At 51.8% G+C, this 16,821-nt stretch overlaps 6 protein-coding genes across 6 annotated transcripts; 1 reads left to right on the top strand and 5 right to left on the bottom strand.

Annotated features, from left to right (window-relative positions):
- Nucleotides 1–131: 131 nt before the first annotated feature.
- AYL99_07758 (hypothetical protein) lies at nucleotides 132–2,095 on the bottom strand (the record flags this gene model as incomplete). The annotated part of the gene is made up of 6 exons (XM_018839267.1): nucleotides 132–271; nucleotides 346–442; nucleotides 570–682; nucleotides 744–1,175; nucleotides 1,248–1,548; nucleotides 1,631–2,095. 6 exons carry the CDS (start codon nucleotides 2,093–2,095, stop codon nucleotides 132–134), a joined length of 1,548 nt encoding a protein of 515 aa, XP_018692035.1.
- Nucleotides 2,096–3,385: 1,290 nt separating this feature from the next.
- Nucleotides 3,386–5,432, bottom strand: AYL99_07759 (hypothetical protein; the record flags this gene model as incomplete). The annotated part of the gene is made up of 9 exons (XM_018839268.1): nucleotides 3,386–3,389; nucleotides 3,437–3,749; nucleotides 3,871–4,156; nucleotides 4,221–4,253; nucleotides 4,310–4,670; nucleotides 4,747–4,777; nucleotides 4,839–4,928; nucleotides 4,988–5,097; nucleotides 5,161–5,432. The coding sequence occupies 9 exons, from the start codon at nucleotides 5,430–5,432 to the stop codon at nucleotides 3,386–3,388; spliced, it is 1,500 nt and encodes a 499-aa protein (XP_018692036.1).
- Nucleotides 5,433–6,195: 763 nt separating this feature from the next.
- On the bottom strand, nucleotides 6,196–7,297 carry AYL99_07760 (2-hydroxy-3-oxopropionate reductase; the record flags this gene model as incomplete). The annotated part of the gene is made up of 2 exons (XM_018839269.1): nucleotides 6,196–6,866; nucleotides 6,973–7,297. The coding sequence occupies 2 exons, from the start codon at nucleotides 7,295–7,297 to the stop codon at nucleotides 6,196–6,198; spliced, it is 996 nt and encodes a 331-aa protein (XP_018692037.1).
- An 868-nt stretch (nucleotides 7,298–8,165) lies between these two features.
- Nucleotides 8,166–9,040, bottom strand: AYL99_07761 (hypothetical protein; the record flags this gene model as incomplete). The annotated part of the gene is made up of 4 exons (XM_018839270.1): nucleotides 8,166–8,380; nucleotides 8,451–8,707; nucleotides 8,782–8,900; nucleotides 8,978–9,040. The coding sequence occupies 4 exons, from the start codon at nucleotides 9,038–9,040 to the stop codon at nucleotides 8,166–8,168; spliced, it is 654 nt and encodes a 217-aa protein (XP_018692038.1).
- A 3,821-nt stretch (nucleotides 9,041–12,861) lies between these two features.
- Nucleotides 12,862–14,415, bottom strand: AYL99_07762 (hypothetical protein; the record flags this gene model as incomplete). The annotated part of the gene is made up of 9 exons (XM_018839271.1): nucleotides 12,862–13,413; nucleotides 13,469–13,536; nucleotides 13,590–13,615; nucleotides 13,667–13,707; nucleotides 13,772–13,844; nucleotides 13,897–13,938; nucleotides 13,990–14,016; nucleotides 14,201–14,247; nucleotides 14,302–14,415. The coding sequence occupies 9 exons, from the start codon at nucleotides 14,413–14,415 to the stop codon at nucleotides 12,862–12,864; spliced, it is 990 nt and encodes a 329-aa protein (XP_018692039.1).
- A 794-nt stretch (nucleotides 14,416–15,209) lies between these two features.
- AYL99_07763 (hypothetical protein) lies at nucleotides 15,210–16,043 on the top strand (the record flags this gene model as incomplete). Its single annotated transcript, XM_018839272.1, has 2 exons — nucleotides 15,210–15,728; nucleotides 15,858–16,043. The coding sequence occupies 2 exons, from the start codon at nucleotides 15,210–15,212 to the stop codon at nucleotides 16,041–16,043; spliced, it is 705 nt and encodes a 234-aa protein (XP_018692040.1).
- Nucleotides 16,044–16,821: the final 778 nt, after the last annotated feature.

The following is a 16,821-nucleotide window of genomic DNA, read 5'->3' on the forward strand; positions in this document are numbered from 1 at the left end:
AGCCCACTTCACCTGCAGTATCCAGTCATATCCAACTCAAATGGTAATTGTATCATATTACAAGTTCAGGAACTCGACGGCACGATTTGGACTGTCGATGCGACAACGCCGGAAGACACTCGAGACCCAGGCTAGGGTGGCATTTCTATAAGCCAATGCCTCATCAATGACTTGGTGGTGCGTTTTGTCGGCCACCCGTTTGCGTTTTCGGCATGATGAAGCAGGTCTAGGATGGCGCGTTGCTCGTCCGGGTCGGTGAACCAGCCGCCGCCTGGAAAGAAAACGGGCCTCTTTGATTAGCTAGTTCGAACTCACAGTGGGCGGAGATATCTAGGAGACACTTACACAGTTGCATGATGGGGCACATGAAGAATCTGGTGGTGGCGAAGTGGCTCGATTGGGCAATCCCGCAAAGCGCTCTTGTGTGGAAGAGAACAGTATCCTAAGGACAGAATTGAAGATTAGATTCTATTAAGGTCCAAAGTCGATCGGTCCCCAACCTCTCCGATCGGTGCCGATCTTGCTGGGTCCTGGAGACTGGATAACTTCCAACAGAGAAGTAAACTCACCCTCATTGTTCGATGAGCCTGCGCGTACTCGAATCCCACACCTGGAGGCGGTACGTAAGGACTATACAGGCACAGCAAAAGCTTCGCAAGGTGGTAGTATTGCATTCCCGTGGCTGTGGCTGGCGAGTCAGTTCTTGCACAAGTGGCATCGCCCGGAAAATTGCAGGTACGTACCATGCCACGGCGTGTAGAACAAGATTTCAGGCCAATACCTTCCTTCGGCCACCGCGGGTTGTCCAGCAAAAATCGGTCTGAATGACGCGGGTTTCTGTGCATCCCACATGTCGACTTGGTCAGTTAAAGCCTGCCACATGTCGACGGATTTTGCCGTCCCGGAAAAGCAGTAGGATATGACCATGACCGTGGAGAAGACAACCCGGTTCGACCACACGGAATCGGACGCCTCGGATAAGGAGAAGATGAAGTCTTGTTTGGTGAAATCGATTCGAGGGGGTTGGCGGGTGAAAAGGGCCATGTACGCATCCTGACGGACGAATTGCCAGAAGGCTGCCTCAGCGAGTCCGCCCGTCATGGCACAACTTCGAGAATTGAAGAGTGCAGCGACGCCGAGCAGATGGTGTCCACAATCCTGTCCGCTGATGTGAACTATATCAACCCAGAAACGTGTCAATATGGATCAATTTATGGCAGATATTTTGAAAGCTTTTTTTGCTAGACATAGATGGAACTTGCCGTTCATCTCTTCGAACTTGCGCAAAATAACTGCTGCGGAAAGGACGTCCTCGTCGAACGCGGTCTCTTTGTCGTTCATCAAAGAGATCAGCTTCCCTATGCACCGCGTGTGGTACACTTCGGAGAGGACGGGGTCGACATCGACATACTGCGTGAGTTCGGTTCGGGGCAGCCGACCGATATTCAAGGCAGAAAGAGCAAGGATAGCATCTAGGAGGACGTTACTCTCGAGCGCTCGTTCGGGAACATGAATTTGAAAGTGTTGCTGCGGGTCCGTTACGTCGAACTACAAGCCGGAGGTATTAGAAGAAGCACGAGGAGGAACAGTTGCGAAAGGCAGATAGTGCAGGACAGAGACCAAAACTCACCCAGGGGGCCAAATTCTCCACGTAGTGCCGGAAGAGCAAGGCTTCCACGCGATCCTTCAGGCGGGGAGCCTCGATGGCTACAACACTTGCAGATGATGTGACTTCGGGCAGGATGTCCAACTCAGGAGAACCAGATGTGGGCAAAGCGGACAGAAACGGTCTTGGGTCATTTGCCAACTGCTTCAACCCAGCGGCAGGGCTGAACGTGCTGGCACTAATCAAGGCTGCAAGCGAAGTCAGGCCCGGAGAGACTCTGGCCAGGTCGACATCCACCGAAAAGCCCGACTGAGGCGGAGACGTCCCCTGTCTCTCGCTCTCAGACTCTTCGTCCACCCAGCAACCATTCTCGTCTTGAGTCTGGTCTTGGGTCTGAGCTGATGCTCCGGTCACCTCCTCGTCGGTCGTTGGTATTTCGGGAGAAGTTGAATCAATATTCTCGGCCACAAAAGTCACTATCAACCTCATTAGCGAAACAAGCTGGCCGTGGGGACATCGATGCTGACATTTCTTCGGGACCCGTAGCCAATGCTGCGTATTGGAGTGGACTTTGTCACCTGCTATCGACCGACGGTCCCTCCTCCATTGCGAGAACAGGGAAGCTCCTAGACATTCTCGATTGGATTCTTCGCATCGTCGACAGACAGGAGACTGTTCATCACCTAGCATTCGATCTTGAGCAGCCGCTTTCGGTCAATGGAGGAGCCAATGTCCGCTTGACTCACATTTGATGTGCCTCCTTCTGCACGTGTCGCTAACACGACGAGTGAACACGCATGACTTGGGCGGCTGGGAAGATGTGGAACACGTACCATGCTTTCCGAGATCTTTTCTTTCCCATCGCCAGAGAGTTGTGGTCTCAATGCTAGATTAGGATCAAGGTCGCGAGCACTGTTGTCCTGCCACGCTGGCATGCTCCAGAGATGAGGAGCAGCAGCGTCTAGCAACGGAGGCGAATTCTTGCTCAGTAGGAAATTATTACGTCGTTCGGCTTTCTGGGAAAATGTCGCACCAGGGGGGTTCTCTACCACTCAGCTCGGAAAGAAAGCCAGTTTCCGAAGGCCGGGGTTAGCGGCACTCACCTATTCTCAATCGAGGATGACCCCATATCGGAATCGCGGAGAGAGCTACAGTATTAGAAAATCGAGTCAAGGCATGGGGTAGCAAGCCTCTTGGTACCCAGGCCAAACCACGAATGGGTTCTGGCCGAGACCCGTCGTCCAAGCTCCTCGAAACAGGAGAATTTTCCGAGTCATCACATTAGTGACCAGGCTTTCTCCCAGAGCCGAGATTACCGACACCAGGCACGAAACAGGGTCTGGAGGGGCCAACAATAATAGAGCTGAATGAGGAGGTAATGTAGGTGCTGAGGCACGTCGAGCAAGATTCGTGCTCCGCCTGGTTCAGCTATATTACTGGTTGTTTTATTAACTGGTAATTTAAATCGAACTGTTGCGACTGAGCCAACTAACCAACCTAATATCACCACGATAGCAGATCTTCATTTGCTGTAAGGAGGCTGTCTGGTTCTCTACGTATTCCAGCGCATTGATGTAAATGTCACACATAGTTGTCTGCTCCAGGTGGTGTCACCAAGTATGGTGATAACCGAGTATACTCCGTGCACAGGAATTTATGATGATGATGACCGTGACTGTCCTCGTTGCCCTGATCTCACGCACCAGAGACTTCTGATCACCCTATGGGTAAGCAGGAGATAGCTGATGCAGTAGGATAGATCCTTGCCTGCGTCCCTTCCTAGCTCCCTCCTAAAAGCCACTGTTGTTTCTCTTCGTCTACAAAACATACCTGGCCGCTGGACTCTTGTCCCCTAATTCTGCCAGCTGTTGATTCGTATAAGCCTCCAGCGACATTTTGGCCCTCTTCTTGTTGGCAAGAGAGCAGCTGATGTAGTAAGTAACCACCAACACCAAGCCCATACTGACAAACGCGAGTTCAATGGTATGCCCTGTTCGATACGTGGGTGCGTCCGATGCCACATAGAAATTGGACGCTGCAGCACCAGCGAGGGTCCCTAATCCGATTTGCAACGCCATGGCCACAGATCGCTTGTGCACCGGGGCCAAGTTGTTGGAGAACCACGCAAGAAGTCCCGGTATGACTGCGTGCTCCCAGTCAGAGTTTGAAAAGGAGAAAAGGACGGATATGTGCAGGGGTCAAGTCATGGAGGGCGGTGCGCTAGTAGACACAGTCCAGTGACAAGGTATGCCGGCTTCACTCACCACTGTAGAGGCCACACGCAGCGATCATGATTCCAGCGTACGTGAGTCCGGGAGTAAAGTGCTTGGGAGCAGCACACATAATGTACCCAGTAAGCATGGCCACGTAACAACCGAACACAAACGGCGCTCGTTTCTTCAGTCGGTCCGAGAGATATCCCACCAGGAGACAGCTGATGCAGGCGGCAGCATAGATGGGAATGGTGAGCAGCTGCGCCTCGGTTGACTTGTAGCCCATTGACTTGACGATAGTTGGCAGGAACAATGAGACGCCATAAAGAGGACAACACTGTCGTGCATCAGAGTCAGCGCAGGCCTGAAAATGAAGACGTCCAAGAGATAAAAGAACTCACCGCCGCCCAGTAGAGCAACACCATCATATACGTCTGCAGAAAGTGGTTAGTGAACTGGAGCCTGTGTGCCAATATCCGACCCGACTCACCTGCCAATCGGTGAAGGCCATTGCAACATATTTCCATCGAAAAGATGTCTCAAGGCCGACAGCCTCCCCGTCATGGCCTTGGCCACCAAGGTCGTGCCTCAATCGATGGACGAGATAGACTCTCTCCCTCTGTGTCAGGAACTTGGCCGTCTCCGGGAAGTCGTGGATGAACCAGAAAGCGGCCACAGCCACGATGACGGTCAAGATGCCTTCTAGGATGAAAATCCATCTCCAGCCGGCCTGACCAGCTACGCCATCCATCTTGAGGATGGCATAGGCGAGTAAGCCCGAGAACCCGCCAGCGAGGCTCGCTCCGGCGAAAAACAGGCCCATCCGAAATTGCACCTCGTGACGTGTATACCTAGATATTCCTCAGTCTCTGGTTCAGCAGAGGTCAAGATCCTTTGGGTCGCTTGTCCCATGCGTCGAGGGCTTACCACATCGTGAGGTAATATGCTACCCCTGGAACTGTTGTTTTCAAAGATCAGCATTTGAATCGTGGGGGAATTGTGCAGAGCACATTGCTTACAGAGTCCAGACTCGGTCATCCCCAGGAAAAATCGGGTGGCGAGGAGCCCTTCGTAGTTTTGCACAGTGCCCATCAGAGTCATGACAGTGCCTGTACGAGAAGTGAGTCTTAGGAGATAGACGTGACTCGTCGGTTTAGAGCCTACATACCCCAGGCAATCATGATCGAAGGAAGCCAGATGGATGGTCGGAATCTCATCAGCAGCAGGTTTGATGGTGCCTCGAACAAGCAATATGGAAAGAAAAAGATGGTGAGGGCTCTGCTCAACAAGAGAATTGTTTGTTAGCTTCGTTGTGTGTAAAAGGGCAGTCAGTTCACCCACATGTTGTATTGATTGCCCACCAAGCCAAGGTCGTCTTCCAAACCCCCAAGTCGAGCATTGCCTATATTACCACGGTCCAGGAAAGAGAGCAGGTATAGCAATGTCACCATTGGGACCAGGCGGAGGTCCATCTTGCGGAGCAATTTCTTCCTCTCGGTCTCTGTGAGGTCGGGTATCTGGCGGGTATCTTCGATCATAATGCTGTGTGCGATTTCCGACTCTGCGTTGTCAACTGATTTGCCCTGTTGCAGGGCTCGCTCCTCTAAAGGCATCATGCTGGAAAGAATAAGGCCAGATTATGGAGTATGTTGGGGGCGCAGGGAGCTTCTGTACCATAGTACTTCGGTGTCCAAGCAAGTGGTTCTTGAATCGCTTTATATCTGTCCATCATCCACGCCTTCTAGACCTAGGAGGCTGTGAGAAGACTAGGAGTCCATGGTATGTGAGAAGTCAATCAGTGGGCCTGAGGGAAAATCTACCTTTTGGAGAATGCGGGAGCTGCAAACCCGGAATCCCTGTTGCTTTTGGGCAAATCTTCCGTGATAAAGGAAGCCTGACCAGTCGAAGGTGCATTCAACCCGTGCATTCAACCCGCGTTTCACTCACGCCACTCTGGGGTCTGGGGGAGAAGAAGCGGATGACAATAAGTCCGTCACCCGTGAGCTGATACCCACACCCCCAGGAGATTTGAATTGCCGCCCATTTTCTGATGGATGCTCCAGCCGAGATCACTACACCAAGCGGGATACAGGGGATAGGGACAAGCCGTGAGGATACCACGGGGCGGTGCATGACGGTGCACAGCAAGCAATCTATTAAGTCTCTTACTGGGTCCAGTCAGGTCCGGAATGCCTAGGCCCATTCATTGACGACTGAGTCACCGGTTGGGGTGAGATGCCGGTCACTTGGGTGTCTCTAGAGCTTCCATGCTGCACATACCGTGGTTTTCAGAAACGCCTTGTATTTCTAGAGTTCATGGAGGATAGCTATTTGTTCTAACTTCTTGATACCAAGCTGAAGAGATCTATTTGCAGCTCAGTCCTCCGGAATTGCCGGTGTCGTGGGAATAGGGCTCTGTTTCAACGTCACGTCTGCCCATTTCTCCCAAGCACGCAGACATTTGGCGTGGCAGGCGTCAGGCTCGACTTCCTTTAGCGCTTTTCCCAGCCTCTCATGCACCAGGGCCGGCAAAGGCGTGGAGAAACCCATCTGTTCCGCGAGGTTCTTGTTGATCCCGAGGTCTTTGACCAGCAGCGCAAGTTGGAATCCCGACTGATATCTCCTGGTGAGGCCTTCGTCCCTCATGGTGTTTTCCGATGCGAAGACTCGGCCTGTTCCCACATTAAGCACATCCAACATGGTGGCCGGGTCCAGGCCGAACTTGGTGCCGACGACGAACGAATCAGCCAACGCGCAGATAGACGAGGCCATAATGTAGTTATTCATCGTTTTCATTGCGTGGCCCGAGCCAATTCCACCCATGACGAAGTGGTACTTCGCGACGGCCTCGAGTACCGGCTTCACCCTGGTCACGACGTCGTTATCCTTGGCCCCAATCATGATGGTGATCTTTCCGACGTCGGTGTCGTGGAGTTTTCGCTGGGTGATAGGCGAGTCGATGAAATCCAAGCCAAAGACTTCAAGATCTTTGGCCAGCTTAATGGAGTTAAATGGATCTGCGGAAGACATATCTATCACGATGCAACCTGAAGAAATAAACATGTCAGTTCCTGCGACTCCTTTGAATGGGATCTCAAATTCTGTGCCACGGAAGCTTTCATATGTGGCTCAAAGCGAACAAGACACACGTACCCTTCTTCAAAGACGCAGCGATTCCTGTGCTCCCCAGTAAGACGTCTCTGACGATATTACCATTAGGGAGCATCGTGATCAGCACGTCCACATCTTGGAATCCCTCACCACTCCCTGGAGGAACTGCCTTGCAGTGAAACTGGTCCGCAAATTCCTTTGCGCGCTCAAAATTCGCGTCGCTGACGACCAGAGAGAAACCCCTGCGTGGGAGATTCGTAGCGATCGGCCATCCAGCGTGGCCCAAGCCAATGTAGCCGACCTTGAGATCCTGGTGGAAGCCGTTTGATAGCCCGTTGGAGGTCCCATTGACTGCGGTAGAGGCCATGATGAAAGAAGGATATCGTTTTCTGCAAAGTCAACTAAAATGGTCTCTTTGATCCAGTGATGAATGGAAGTTTTCTTGATTCGTGTTCGGCCTTTGGGAAATTAATCCCAGGCCGAGCAGAAGTTATATAGGATAGGGCCAGCATTGTTATTGCGGTATCGAAGTTCACCAAGGACTCGATTGCTGCATTTAGAGACTACATTCAAGCCAAGAGATTCCCTAGTTGAGGCAGGAATGTACAGATCACGCCGCGAATAAGAGCGCGGAAACATTACTGCAAGAAGCAGGTCATCGATTTGTGCCTCTGATTCTTGGTGGGCCCATTGTCAAGGTGTATACAGAAGACATTTCCACCCCCGGGGTGGCGACCGCGTAATGGCGTCTGCATCAAGCCCCTTGACCTCGTGGATGGTTTCTTTTCAGCTTTTGTCCAGAAGATAGCCGTGGCCGGGAAGAATGGCGACTTTTGCTCATCATGATAGTGATTTGCCACACGTTTTTCCAGCGTGCAGGTGGTCCGCCCGGGCACTTTCAGTCATTCATGACGTCCTTTTGCTTCGTCTGAGCCGGTGCCTGGAATCAAAGGAAACCTCGATGTTGGGCAAGAAACAGCAACTCCAAACGCTTGACAGGACGACACAAGTATACACCATGCGTCTTCTTTTCGTCGGATATCATAAAGAACAGACTGTCCGATCTGTGGCTTTCTATAGAGCATGCGGAGAAATTATCGATTTACCTTTTACATCGAGTTCGTGATCGACAGGATAAACATTGCAATAGGTTTTCTGTCACTTTGTAGCACTAAATCATTCTAGTGATATTGACCTTTGGTGTCCCAGACACGAAGTATGAGAATCCTCTGGGCCTAATGGCGTTTCATGAATCCGATACCCGCCTCCTTGAAGCAATCCGCTGTTTTCCCTTTGATCACAGACGCCAGTTGATCGTCTAACTTTTTACGTACTTCCGACTGAAGATGCGCTTCCAGACCAGCCTTGGTCTCAAACCTTTCGAAGATCACAATTTGATCGGGCGATTCGCGACTTTTGTAAACGAAGAATGATTGTGTTCCTGGCTCATCTGAATTCGCCCAAGTCCATTTTGGTTAGCCGGCATGGGTCATCAGGGTGAAATATTTGCAGGGACGTACTTTGCTCAACATGAAGTGCGAATGGCTTCAATTGATCCAGCACCGCGTCCATCTGAGACGATGTAGTCGTGATTCGCTCGACTCGCACGACGCCGGCCTTGGTAGGACCACTGCGTTCGGTAAACCCAAGGACGGGTTCGAGGTACTCAAGCTTCAACTTGTTCTCCTTGGAAGAGGATTTGCCAACCGTGTCGACGAGGTGCAAGAAGGGTTTGCTAGTATTGTGGCCTTCCAGGTGATGTTTTTCTGTCTCGTACCTGTTGGTGGAACAATGTCAAATCTTGGATATCCTTTTGGCGATGAGAAAGCAGATAATAAAGACTCCGCCTACTCTTCAAGACCATAAACCGTGCCATCATTGGGATCTTCCGAAATATACCAATAGTAGACACTTGCCCATGGCTCGTCAGACACGACGTGCTTGTCGACGCCGCGAATAGCTTCCAGGACCTATATCAAAAGAATCGCATCAATCAGTGTCATTAGTGATCCATGGCTGGAAAAGCACCCATTGATGGAGGACGAACCGCTTGCTGTCCAGCGCCAGCGTCGGAATAGATGTCTGCAATGAATGCGCGGGCGGGAGGCATTTTTGAGGCGTTCTCAGTGGACAAGCCGCAGCTATTACTTCAATGAGGGAGGAAGTCGACCCGGACTGAGAGAGTGGGAGTGGCAGGTTAGCGGGTAGGTCTTCTCTTTTATGCACTTGGGCGAACTAATTGCTGGTAGGGCTATCAATTCCCAATGGACCGACTCAGCAATGCGGACTGGCACAGGGAATGGTGTCCTTAATTGCGACGCATGAGGGTTTGTTTGAGGAGTATATGCTATAAGTCTACGTAATAATGCTCGTCCCATTATCAGCATAGTATTGTTTTCCATGGCAAAAGATCCGACAGTCGTGAAATGCATCCTTCCGCCACGAGGTCGCTGATGCTTCATTTAGGGAATACCGAAATAGGGAATTTTTCCGCTATGCCTCCCAAACCGTTTTAAGAACGAGCCTGGGGTTTGATAGGAGACTTAGTTAACATGAATGAATCGTTTCCCCGCCTTCCTGGGGTCCTTGTGGGGAACTCGGGGACGGAAAAAATTACCTTTTTTGCACGCACGAATGGAAGTACTTATGTGAAACTAGCGTGGATAAAACAGGCTTCGGCAGGAACGAAAATCCTCTGCGCTATACGGTAGAAGAGGGTCACATCACATTGGGTTGCACTGGTCGCCCACTCAACACAACAGGGCATGGACGATATTGAACAGTTGGTCCCAGCGTGAGCAAGGTCAGTGTGTTCCTGATACGGCACATCTCACGCTTCTCTTGCCACAGGATCCAGGTAGACTCATTGATTCTGCCGTTCGCGGTCCGGCGTCTGATGCTGAACGACAAGCACTCAAGAAACACTATCTTCTTCCTTTATCGTCGCCGCTAAATCTGCTCATACCTTGAGCAGAAGAATTTCTTCGGATCAAGCGAAGGAGATCGGATCCTCTCCAAGACTAAGATCTGGAGCCCTCATCGGCAAAAAGGCCCGCGGCCCATAGAAACATTCTTGACGGGGCTGCCCAGCGAGCTTACTGCGGCCCATAGGCTCTCTTATTACTAGTAAACCCTAAGAGCGTATTTCGACTAACAGTTACTATAAGTGTTCCTGATTATAGCTATAGTAGCTGAAAATATCTATTTAAACGAGTGTACACTCACTATATATGATTTATATGGGAAGATATCTGGCGTATGTGGGCATAAGAACTCGAAACACAATAGGATTCCCAAGTATAGCGGTTGCCCCAGAACCTATGAAGACCGATAGGTATAAGTGAGTTGTGTGAAGTATGCGATACTAGGGCTAAACAGGCAGTGGCTATGGGGGCTTGTGAGAGCGACATATCGTGCCGTGGTGGCTTATGAGTTGGACACTATGCAGGTTGACCGTGGGAGGCCACAGCCGCCCTGGGCTTACTGGGCCAAGCGGGGCTTTTTGCCGATGAGTTCATTAAATACTACTCGACAGCGAGAGCAAAGGTCCTTTAACCTCAATATATCGAAGCCGGCTGGGAGAGGGACAAGACTTTACCCGTACGACCTATAACAAGGCACGAGAGTTGAGATCGACTCGAATAAGGCATTTGCGACTATCGAGGAGGTAAAGAGGACTCAACTACAGGCGGAGCAACGTCAGGAGCAATGGGATCGAATAGAAAGCCCTAGGCAGGCAGAACTCTCGTCCGAGAAGACTCAATTCGCGAATCGTACGAGACGCTTGAATGGATTCGTTACGGGGGTTACCACATCTTCTATCGGGAATGACTCCGGACCGCAAGTTCGAGCGCAAGTTTCGTACAACCGTCAGTTCGGTTGATACTTGGTAGAAGCTAACATCACCAAATTTCTATGGGAATCTATTCTTCATAATATAGATCTGTTTCCTCGCGTTATCCCTAACCTGTCACGGTGCTGAACCAGACCAGCTCGCGCGTGGTGGTGCGGCTGCGCTGCCACTCCATCACGCGTCGCGCGTCTGTTCATAGCTCTTTCGAGCTACGTCCTGTCCTTTCAGCAAGCCTGTCTATGCCTGTTGAATAGCTATACGTAGAAAATCCACTGTCTAGTCGATACCTATTCCATTCCGTCCGTCTCGCGTAACAATTTCGGTATTACTATCCAGATTCCAGTACATAAAAGCGTCACGAATTTGACAGAATCGGGCTTAGCGCTCTCTTTCCCCGCGCCCTGTCGGATCCACTCTGGCTAACAGACAGACCCGACCGTGCCAACTTGGGAAATAAGGTTTATCACAAGAACCACGGTGGATAGTCTGTCTATACTCAGACTCAAGTTTGCAGAAGGGACGCTTTTTTGTTCGAACCTCCCTCCTCGGAACCGGCCAGGTCGTGCGTGTCAAACAAGCATTGGACTGACTGCCTGCCATGCGTCATCCATTCGTTCAGGAATATTCCATACTGAAACGGACTCAAAATAAATCAAGAAGTGCCAGATGAGTTAGTTCTCACTCAGTCAGTCGGCCAGGCGCCGCACGCACAGTTTGAGTCGGCGAGCAACTGACCCACCCAGTTTATAATAAGTAAGTATTGCTAATAAAGGTAGGAAGGAGGCCATCAGATCTGAACATGACCTCCTGGGTAGCGACACACAGTAGGTAGTACCTGCTTACTTGTTGGACGCGAGGATCAATGAAAAGGGAAAGTTTTGCGCCGTCGGTGGTGCAGTAATTGCGACTGTCTACTGATTAGGCCTAGGTTGATTCCTGGATACTATCTATATGACTTTGAGGAGTGATACTGACAAGTTGGTGCTGGAACTTGGCAAACAAGTAAAGACGGTTGAACCTATTATTCTTCGCACCACCAACACACCACCTGCTGACCACCGTTATCCAGGTACCAAGCTCACCCTCAAACCTGAATAGAGTACATCCTTTCACTGCCCGCTGTCACGCTCATAATCTTTCTTATGATCTCCGTAGGTCGGTCGGTCCAAGCTTCCGTGCTCCATGAAAGAGTTCCTTATCCCGAATGATTCATCTCAAATTCCAAGATCCTCCAAATCTCCCTCCCCATTCCTCCTTCCATCCTTCGGCACTCGAAGCGATGTGATTAAATCCTGCCGACTTCAGCTGAGTGCCTGTTCTGAGACGTGGGTGATTGGATCAGCCGATTAGATGGCTGAACTTGGGCATCCCGCCGACCGCCGTGAGGACGATCGAGGTCACCATGGTGAACAAGAGGATAAGCGGAAACATGGTGGACTCTGTTGTGAGAGTTTGTTTGGGTTGTAGGAGTTGTGCTTGGGAAACTTTCGAGTGTGTGCTAGCAATCTTGTAGTGAAATGGCAGTGTGGTGTCCAACTTGATTTTCGTTGCACTTTGCGCGGTCGGCACAGGGTTTTATAGAGGGGAGAGAGGGCAGCCTAGGAGGACGCCAGTTCGGTGACGTGGCGGGTTCTGAGGACCGCGAGGGAGACAAGAAAGACTGAAAGGTCCTGAGAAAGTGAAGCATACGAAAGTATCGTGATTGTACCGTTGGTATTCATAGCCTTGGCCGAGTTTTTACCGTTCATGCTCAAGACAACTTCGTTGGCCTTAAGGTCCTCATTCTACCGGGAATGAGGACCTACTTATAAAAACACAAACAAGGGCCATCACAAGGGCCAAGTCGATCTTTGAAAGCTGGAACTTCAAGTCTGATGCTAGTAAGAGCGTTTGCACACCAACGCCAAATGTGACCGACCACTGGTAGAGAATTGATAAATCGCTAGCCGTACGCCAAATGCAACTGAAGTTGTAAAGTCACAAATATGTGTCGTCGTCGTCATGGTTTTCTCCCCCAAACACGTCGACTGTCACCGCTTGGTCAGTATGGTCTGGTCTGTTCTGGTCTGGTCTGAGACTCACGTGTAGTGCCATATATGCAGCCGTCGCCTCTTCAGTTCCTCCCTCACTTGGGCGACATACACTCTGGCTTCATCCGCAGTCCACGGTTCGGGGGCCCCCCATCTCGTCAACAAGAACATCGCCCACCCTTCCAGGCCTGAACTCCAATGCTTCAAGTTGATCCTGCCGGCGTCCTTGAGGAGAGGGTTCTTGGGCCAGGCGCCGATGGGGCATTTGTACAGATGCTCTTGGACGTCGACAAACCCGGCGGCTTCGATCTTGGCCTTCATGGTCAACTGCGTGTCCAAGGGACGACCAGCCCGTTGGGCGCAGTCGAGGAAGGTCTGCCCCCATCCCGCTAACAGCGAGTCGGGAGCGAGAGAGCCGTCGTCAGACATCACCCGCACGTCCAACTCGACCTGCTCAATGTATCCTCCTGGCCTCAGGTTGTCGAAGCACTTTTTATATACCGTCGCCCACTCTGTGTCGGTGAAGGCGCCCAGCATCAGCCGCATGTGGATCAGATCGAATTCATGCCTCCACGTCCATTCTTCAAGGACGTCGTCTACCTACATGCACTCTGTTAGCGTGCGTTTTGTCGCCAAAGTGGCCCTGGGGGCTCACCTGGAGAAAACAGTTCGGGGGCACCCAGTTCGACGGCGGTGGAGAAAGGTCAACACCGTACACGGTTGCTGCATTTGCTTAGTGTGATCCAACCACAGAGCCTGATTCTATGTCGACCTACCGGCAGGAAATTGATCGGCAACATCACTTCGTTCGGTCAGAAGGCGAGCATTTAAGTGAAAGAGAAGGTGAACTCACACGGCCCAAGTGCCAGGTCCTGTCCCTATATCGAGGACATACTAGCGAACGGGAGTCAGAAGGTATGCTCTCTTGGAGACAACAATCCTGGGAGAAGGTTCGTACCAATGGTGACTTTATCGGTGATCGAAAGAGTGGGTTTGGTTGCTCGCTGTCCAAGACGAGATAGAGCACATGGCTAGAACATCTCTCTTAGCACCATCACTGTGCGCTCTCCGGCATACACTTACCCCTCGTTGAGCGTTTCGAATTGTTTTTCATCAGACGGACCCCTGTCGACTTCATGAGCCTTGGTCTACTTAGGCGGCTGGCAAGAAGCAGACCAATAGTCATCTCGCAGAGACGAATATCTGTGGGTGTTAGCGAAGTGAGACGTTTCATGGACTCAGAATCCATCGGTGAGGGGCATATCAATATCAACCTTCTGCCGTTTATCATTCGACCTCGATATATCGAGGATGAAATGGAGGTCGTATCCCTGTCAAAGCCTCGTCTCAGCCACTATTCCTGATCCGAGCATTTGTGCTCACTCACGAGACATTATCGCCATCCTCGAAAGCGGAGTCGACATCATCATCAACCTGGACATTCTCTGTTATTACCGAGGAAGGGCTCTGGCGGCAGCAAACGCGTACATCGACAATGTTCGTGTGTTGGGCTTCTTCTCGTTGTTCTTCTTCGTCACTACCGCCCGGGTTCGAGGGTGGTGCACTTCTCTCTGCTCGACCAGGGTCACGAGAAGAATCCATCAACAAGAGCTAAGCAGCTGGAGCGGGCAAGAAAAAACAAGACATTGACGATAACAAAAGAGGGCATTTTTCGGTAATTTTATCGAAAAGCCTGGATCTGCCTCCCAAATTTGCTCCCACGCCCGCCAACACGACGACCTCCTCTCATGACTCCATGGTGTGGGTTCCGTGCAGAGCTGACTCGTCACGCCGCTCCCTCGACGGCGAAGAGCGGATGTGTTTTACCTGCGCGATGGGGCTGGCTTATGGATTAGGTTTCTCACCGGCGTCCCACCAGACTTCGCATCTGTGCCAATGGGCCTCGCCAGTTCTCTAAATTTGTTTCCAAAGCTTTGACCAGCCACGGCACCGTCCAGCGCCCAGAACATCGGATCAGCCTCCCTCTGAATGGCGGCCCTCTAGCCAGCGCGGGGCACTGCTGGTTTGACCCGCCTTGCCGCAGCAGCTTGAGATCCGTTCCGAGAGCTACTATCCAACCGAGCAAGTCGTTTCTTCCCAGTGACCCAGTTGCCCGGTCCTTCTTGTACCTGTCAGAATCGAACACGTCCAGGATTCCCTTCTTGCTATTTTCCTTCCCAGAGGAGATCATGGCCCCTCAGTGGAGGGGCAGAATCGTACGAGGAACTCCGAGGCAGGCTCGCGTCTTATTGGGAGCAATCTATCTCTTCAGGTACACAGCAAGACTTCTGCGCTTCCAGACGGCCATCTGCTCCTGTCCTTTGAGCCGTTCGACAAGGGAATTTACCGTGTCGTTTTTAATAGTATAGCTGTTTCGTCCCTCTCCCTCCCCGTCCATGGCATCGTCTACCGAGCCCCTGCCCACGAAGGTGGTCGCAGGAGTGACTGTGCCCGACACGCCGCTCATCACTAAAGCTCTAGATTATGTGCGCCAGTACTCGACCGACGACACGTACAACCACATCATCCGCTCCTTTCTTCTTGGGTTCATCATCGCCGACAAAGTCCTCCCCGAACGAGATCGTGAGGCCCACGCCGTCGCCGCCATCATGCACGACCTGGGTTTCCCCATCGGCCACCCGCCGCACTCTGAGATCATTTCCAAGGACAAGAGATTCGAGGTCGACGGAGCCAACGCGGCGAGGAATTTTCTGAGGAAGGAGGCCCCGGACTGGGACAAGCACAGGCTGCAGCTGGTCTGGGATGCGATCGCCCTGCATACCATTGGTTCGATCGTGTTCGAGAAAGAGCCCGAGGTCCAGGCGTGCAGTTATGGGATCTGGGCAGACTTCCAGGGCCCGGACAGGGTGCCCGGCGGGCTTCTGAGCTGGGACGAGTACAACCCGGTGGTCAAGGTATGCACCACTACTATCCAAGCAGCCTCAGAGAGGCTATCAGGAATCGTGACACGAGGGTCCCTAGAAGATCCTCGGGGCAAGTAAGCAAGCACGTCGCACTTACTGATTTCGTTGGCGTCCACACAGGAATATCCCCGACTGGGCCTCATGAAAGGCCTCAAAGCCAACATGTGCCATCTTTGCGAGCTGAAGCCCCAGACGACGTACGACAACACGGTGGGCGAGTGGGGTGATCGATATGTCGAAGGGTACAGCAGGAAAGGGAAATTGACGCAGGATCTGCTCGAGACGTGTAATCTGGATGAGCTATAACTGCTATCACCTACCTATCTACCACCGGTGCCACCAGTTAGGTAATTACCAATTATGTTGTTATCCCTCCTTTCCATTCTGGAACATGCCATTGGGGGTAGGAGAAAAGATACAGGTACTGTCGAGGAACTCGGAGGAACTCAAGCACGCCTGCCACCTCACCAGCCTCAAGCTCGCTACTGCAGGCCTCCGCCGGTGCGTGCTGAGCTTGAAGTACTCGGCCCTTCTCGTCCAAGACACCTGCCTGTCTCAGCCTTTCCTTCCCACCCTTCCATCCTCTTCTCCGACCAGTGTCACGCGGAGGTCCCTGCTTGCTCCTTTCCTCCATGCCTTGAACTTCTACCCCGGGAGCAAGACAAACAAAGTCTGCTGCTGCTCGCTACGCAACTGACAGAGAGAAGATTGCGTGTACACATGTTTCCCTGCCAGGGTAGTCGAAATCCAACAGAGGCCTGCGTGCAGTGACCCTGGTCGATTTCCCTCGATCACCACTGGCGGGCAAAGCGGTCTTGGACGTCCCGGAGCAGAGAGCGCCAGGTCGGGTGGCCCACTGAGTGCAGAAAGGACACTAAGCGAGCGCCGGAGCCGTGCCTGAGCTTACGACCGCCTCTGCCACCTTAGTGTGACATGTTCTGGCGAAATGTATAACACGACGACTTTTGAGAGAAAGACTCGGGAGTATGATCCAACAATGTCATCGTGTCCATGTGAATCTATCTGTTGCGCCGTGGAGGACAGGACGGAGGGGGGGATGAAAGGGAACCATGATGCAGATCTG

This window comes from Fonsecaea erecta (assembly GCF_001651985.1).
Source record: "Fonsecaea erecta strain CBS 125763 chromosome Unknown Scaff6, whole genome shotgun sequence".
In the NCBI taxonomy this organism is placed as follows: domain Eukaryota; kingdom Fungi; phylum Ascomycota; class Eurotiomycetes; order Chaetothyriales; family Herpotrichiellaceae; genus Fonsecaea; species Fonsecaea erecta.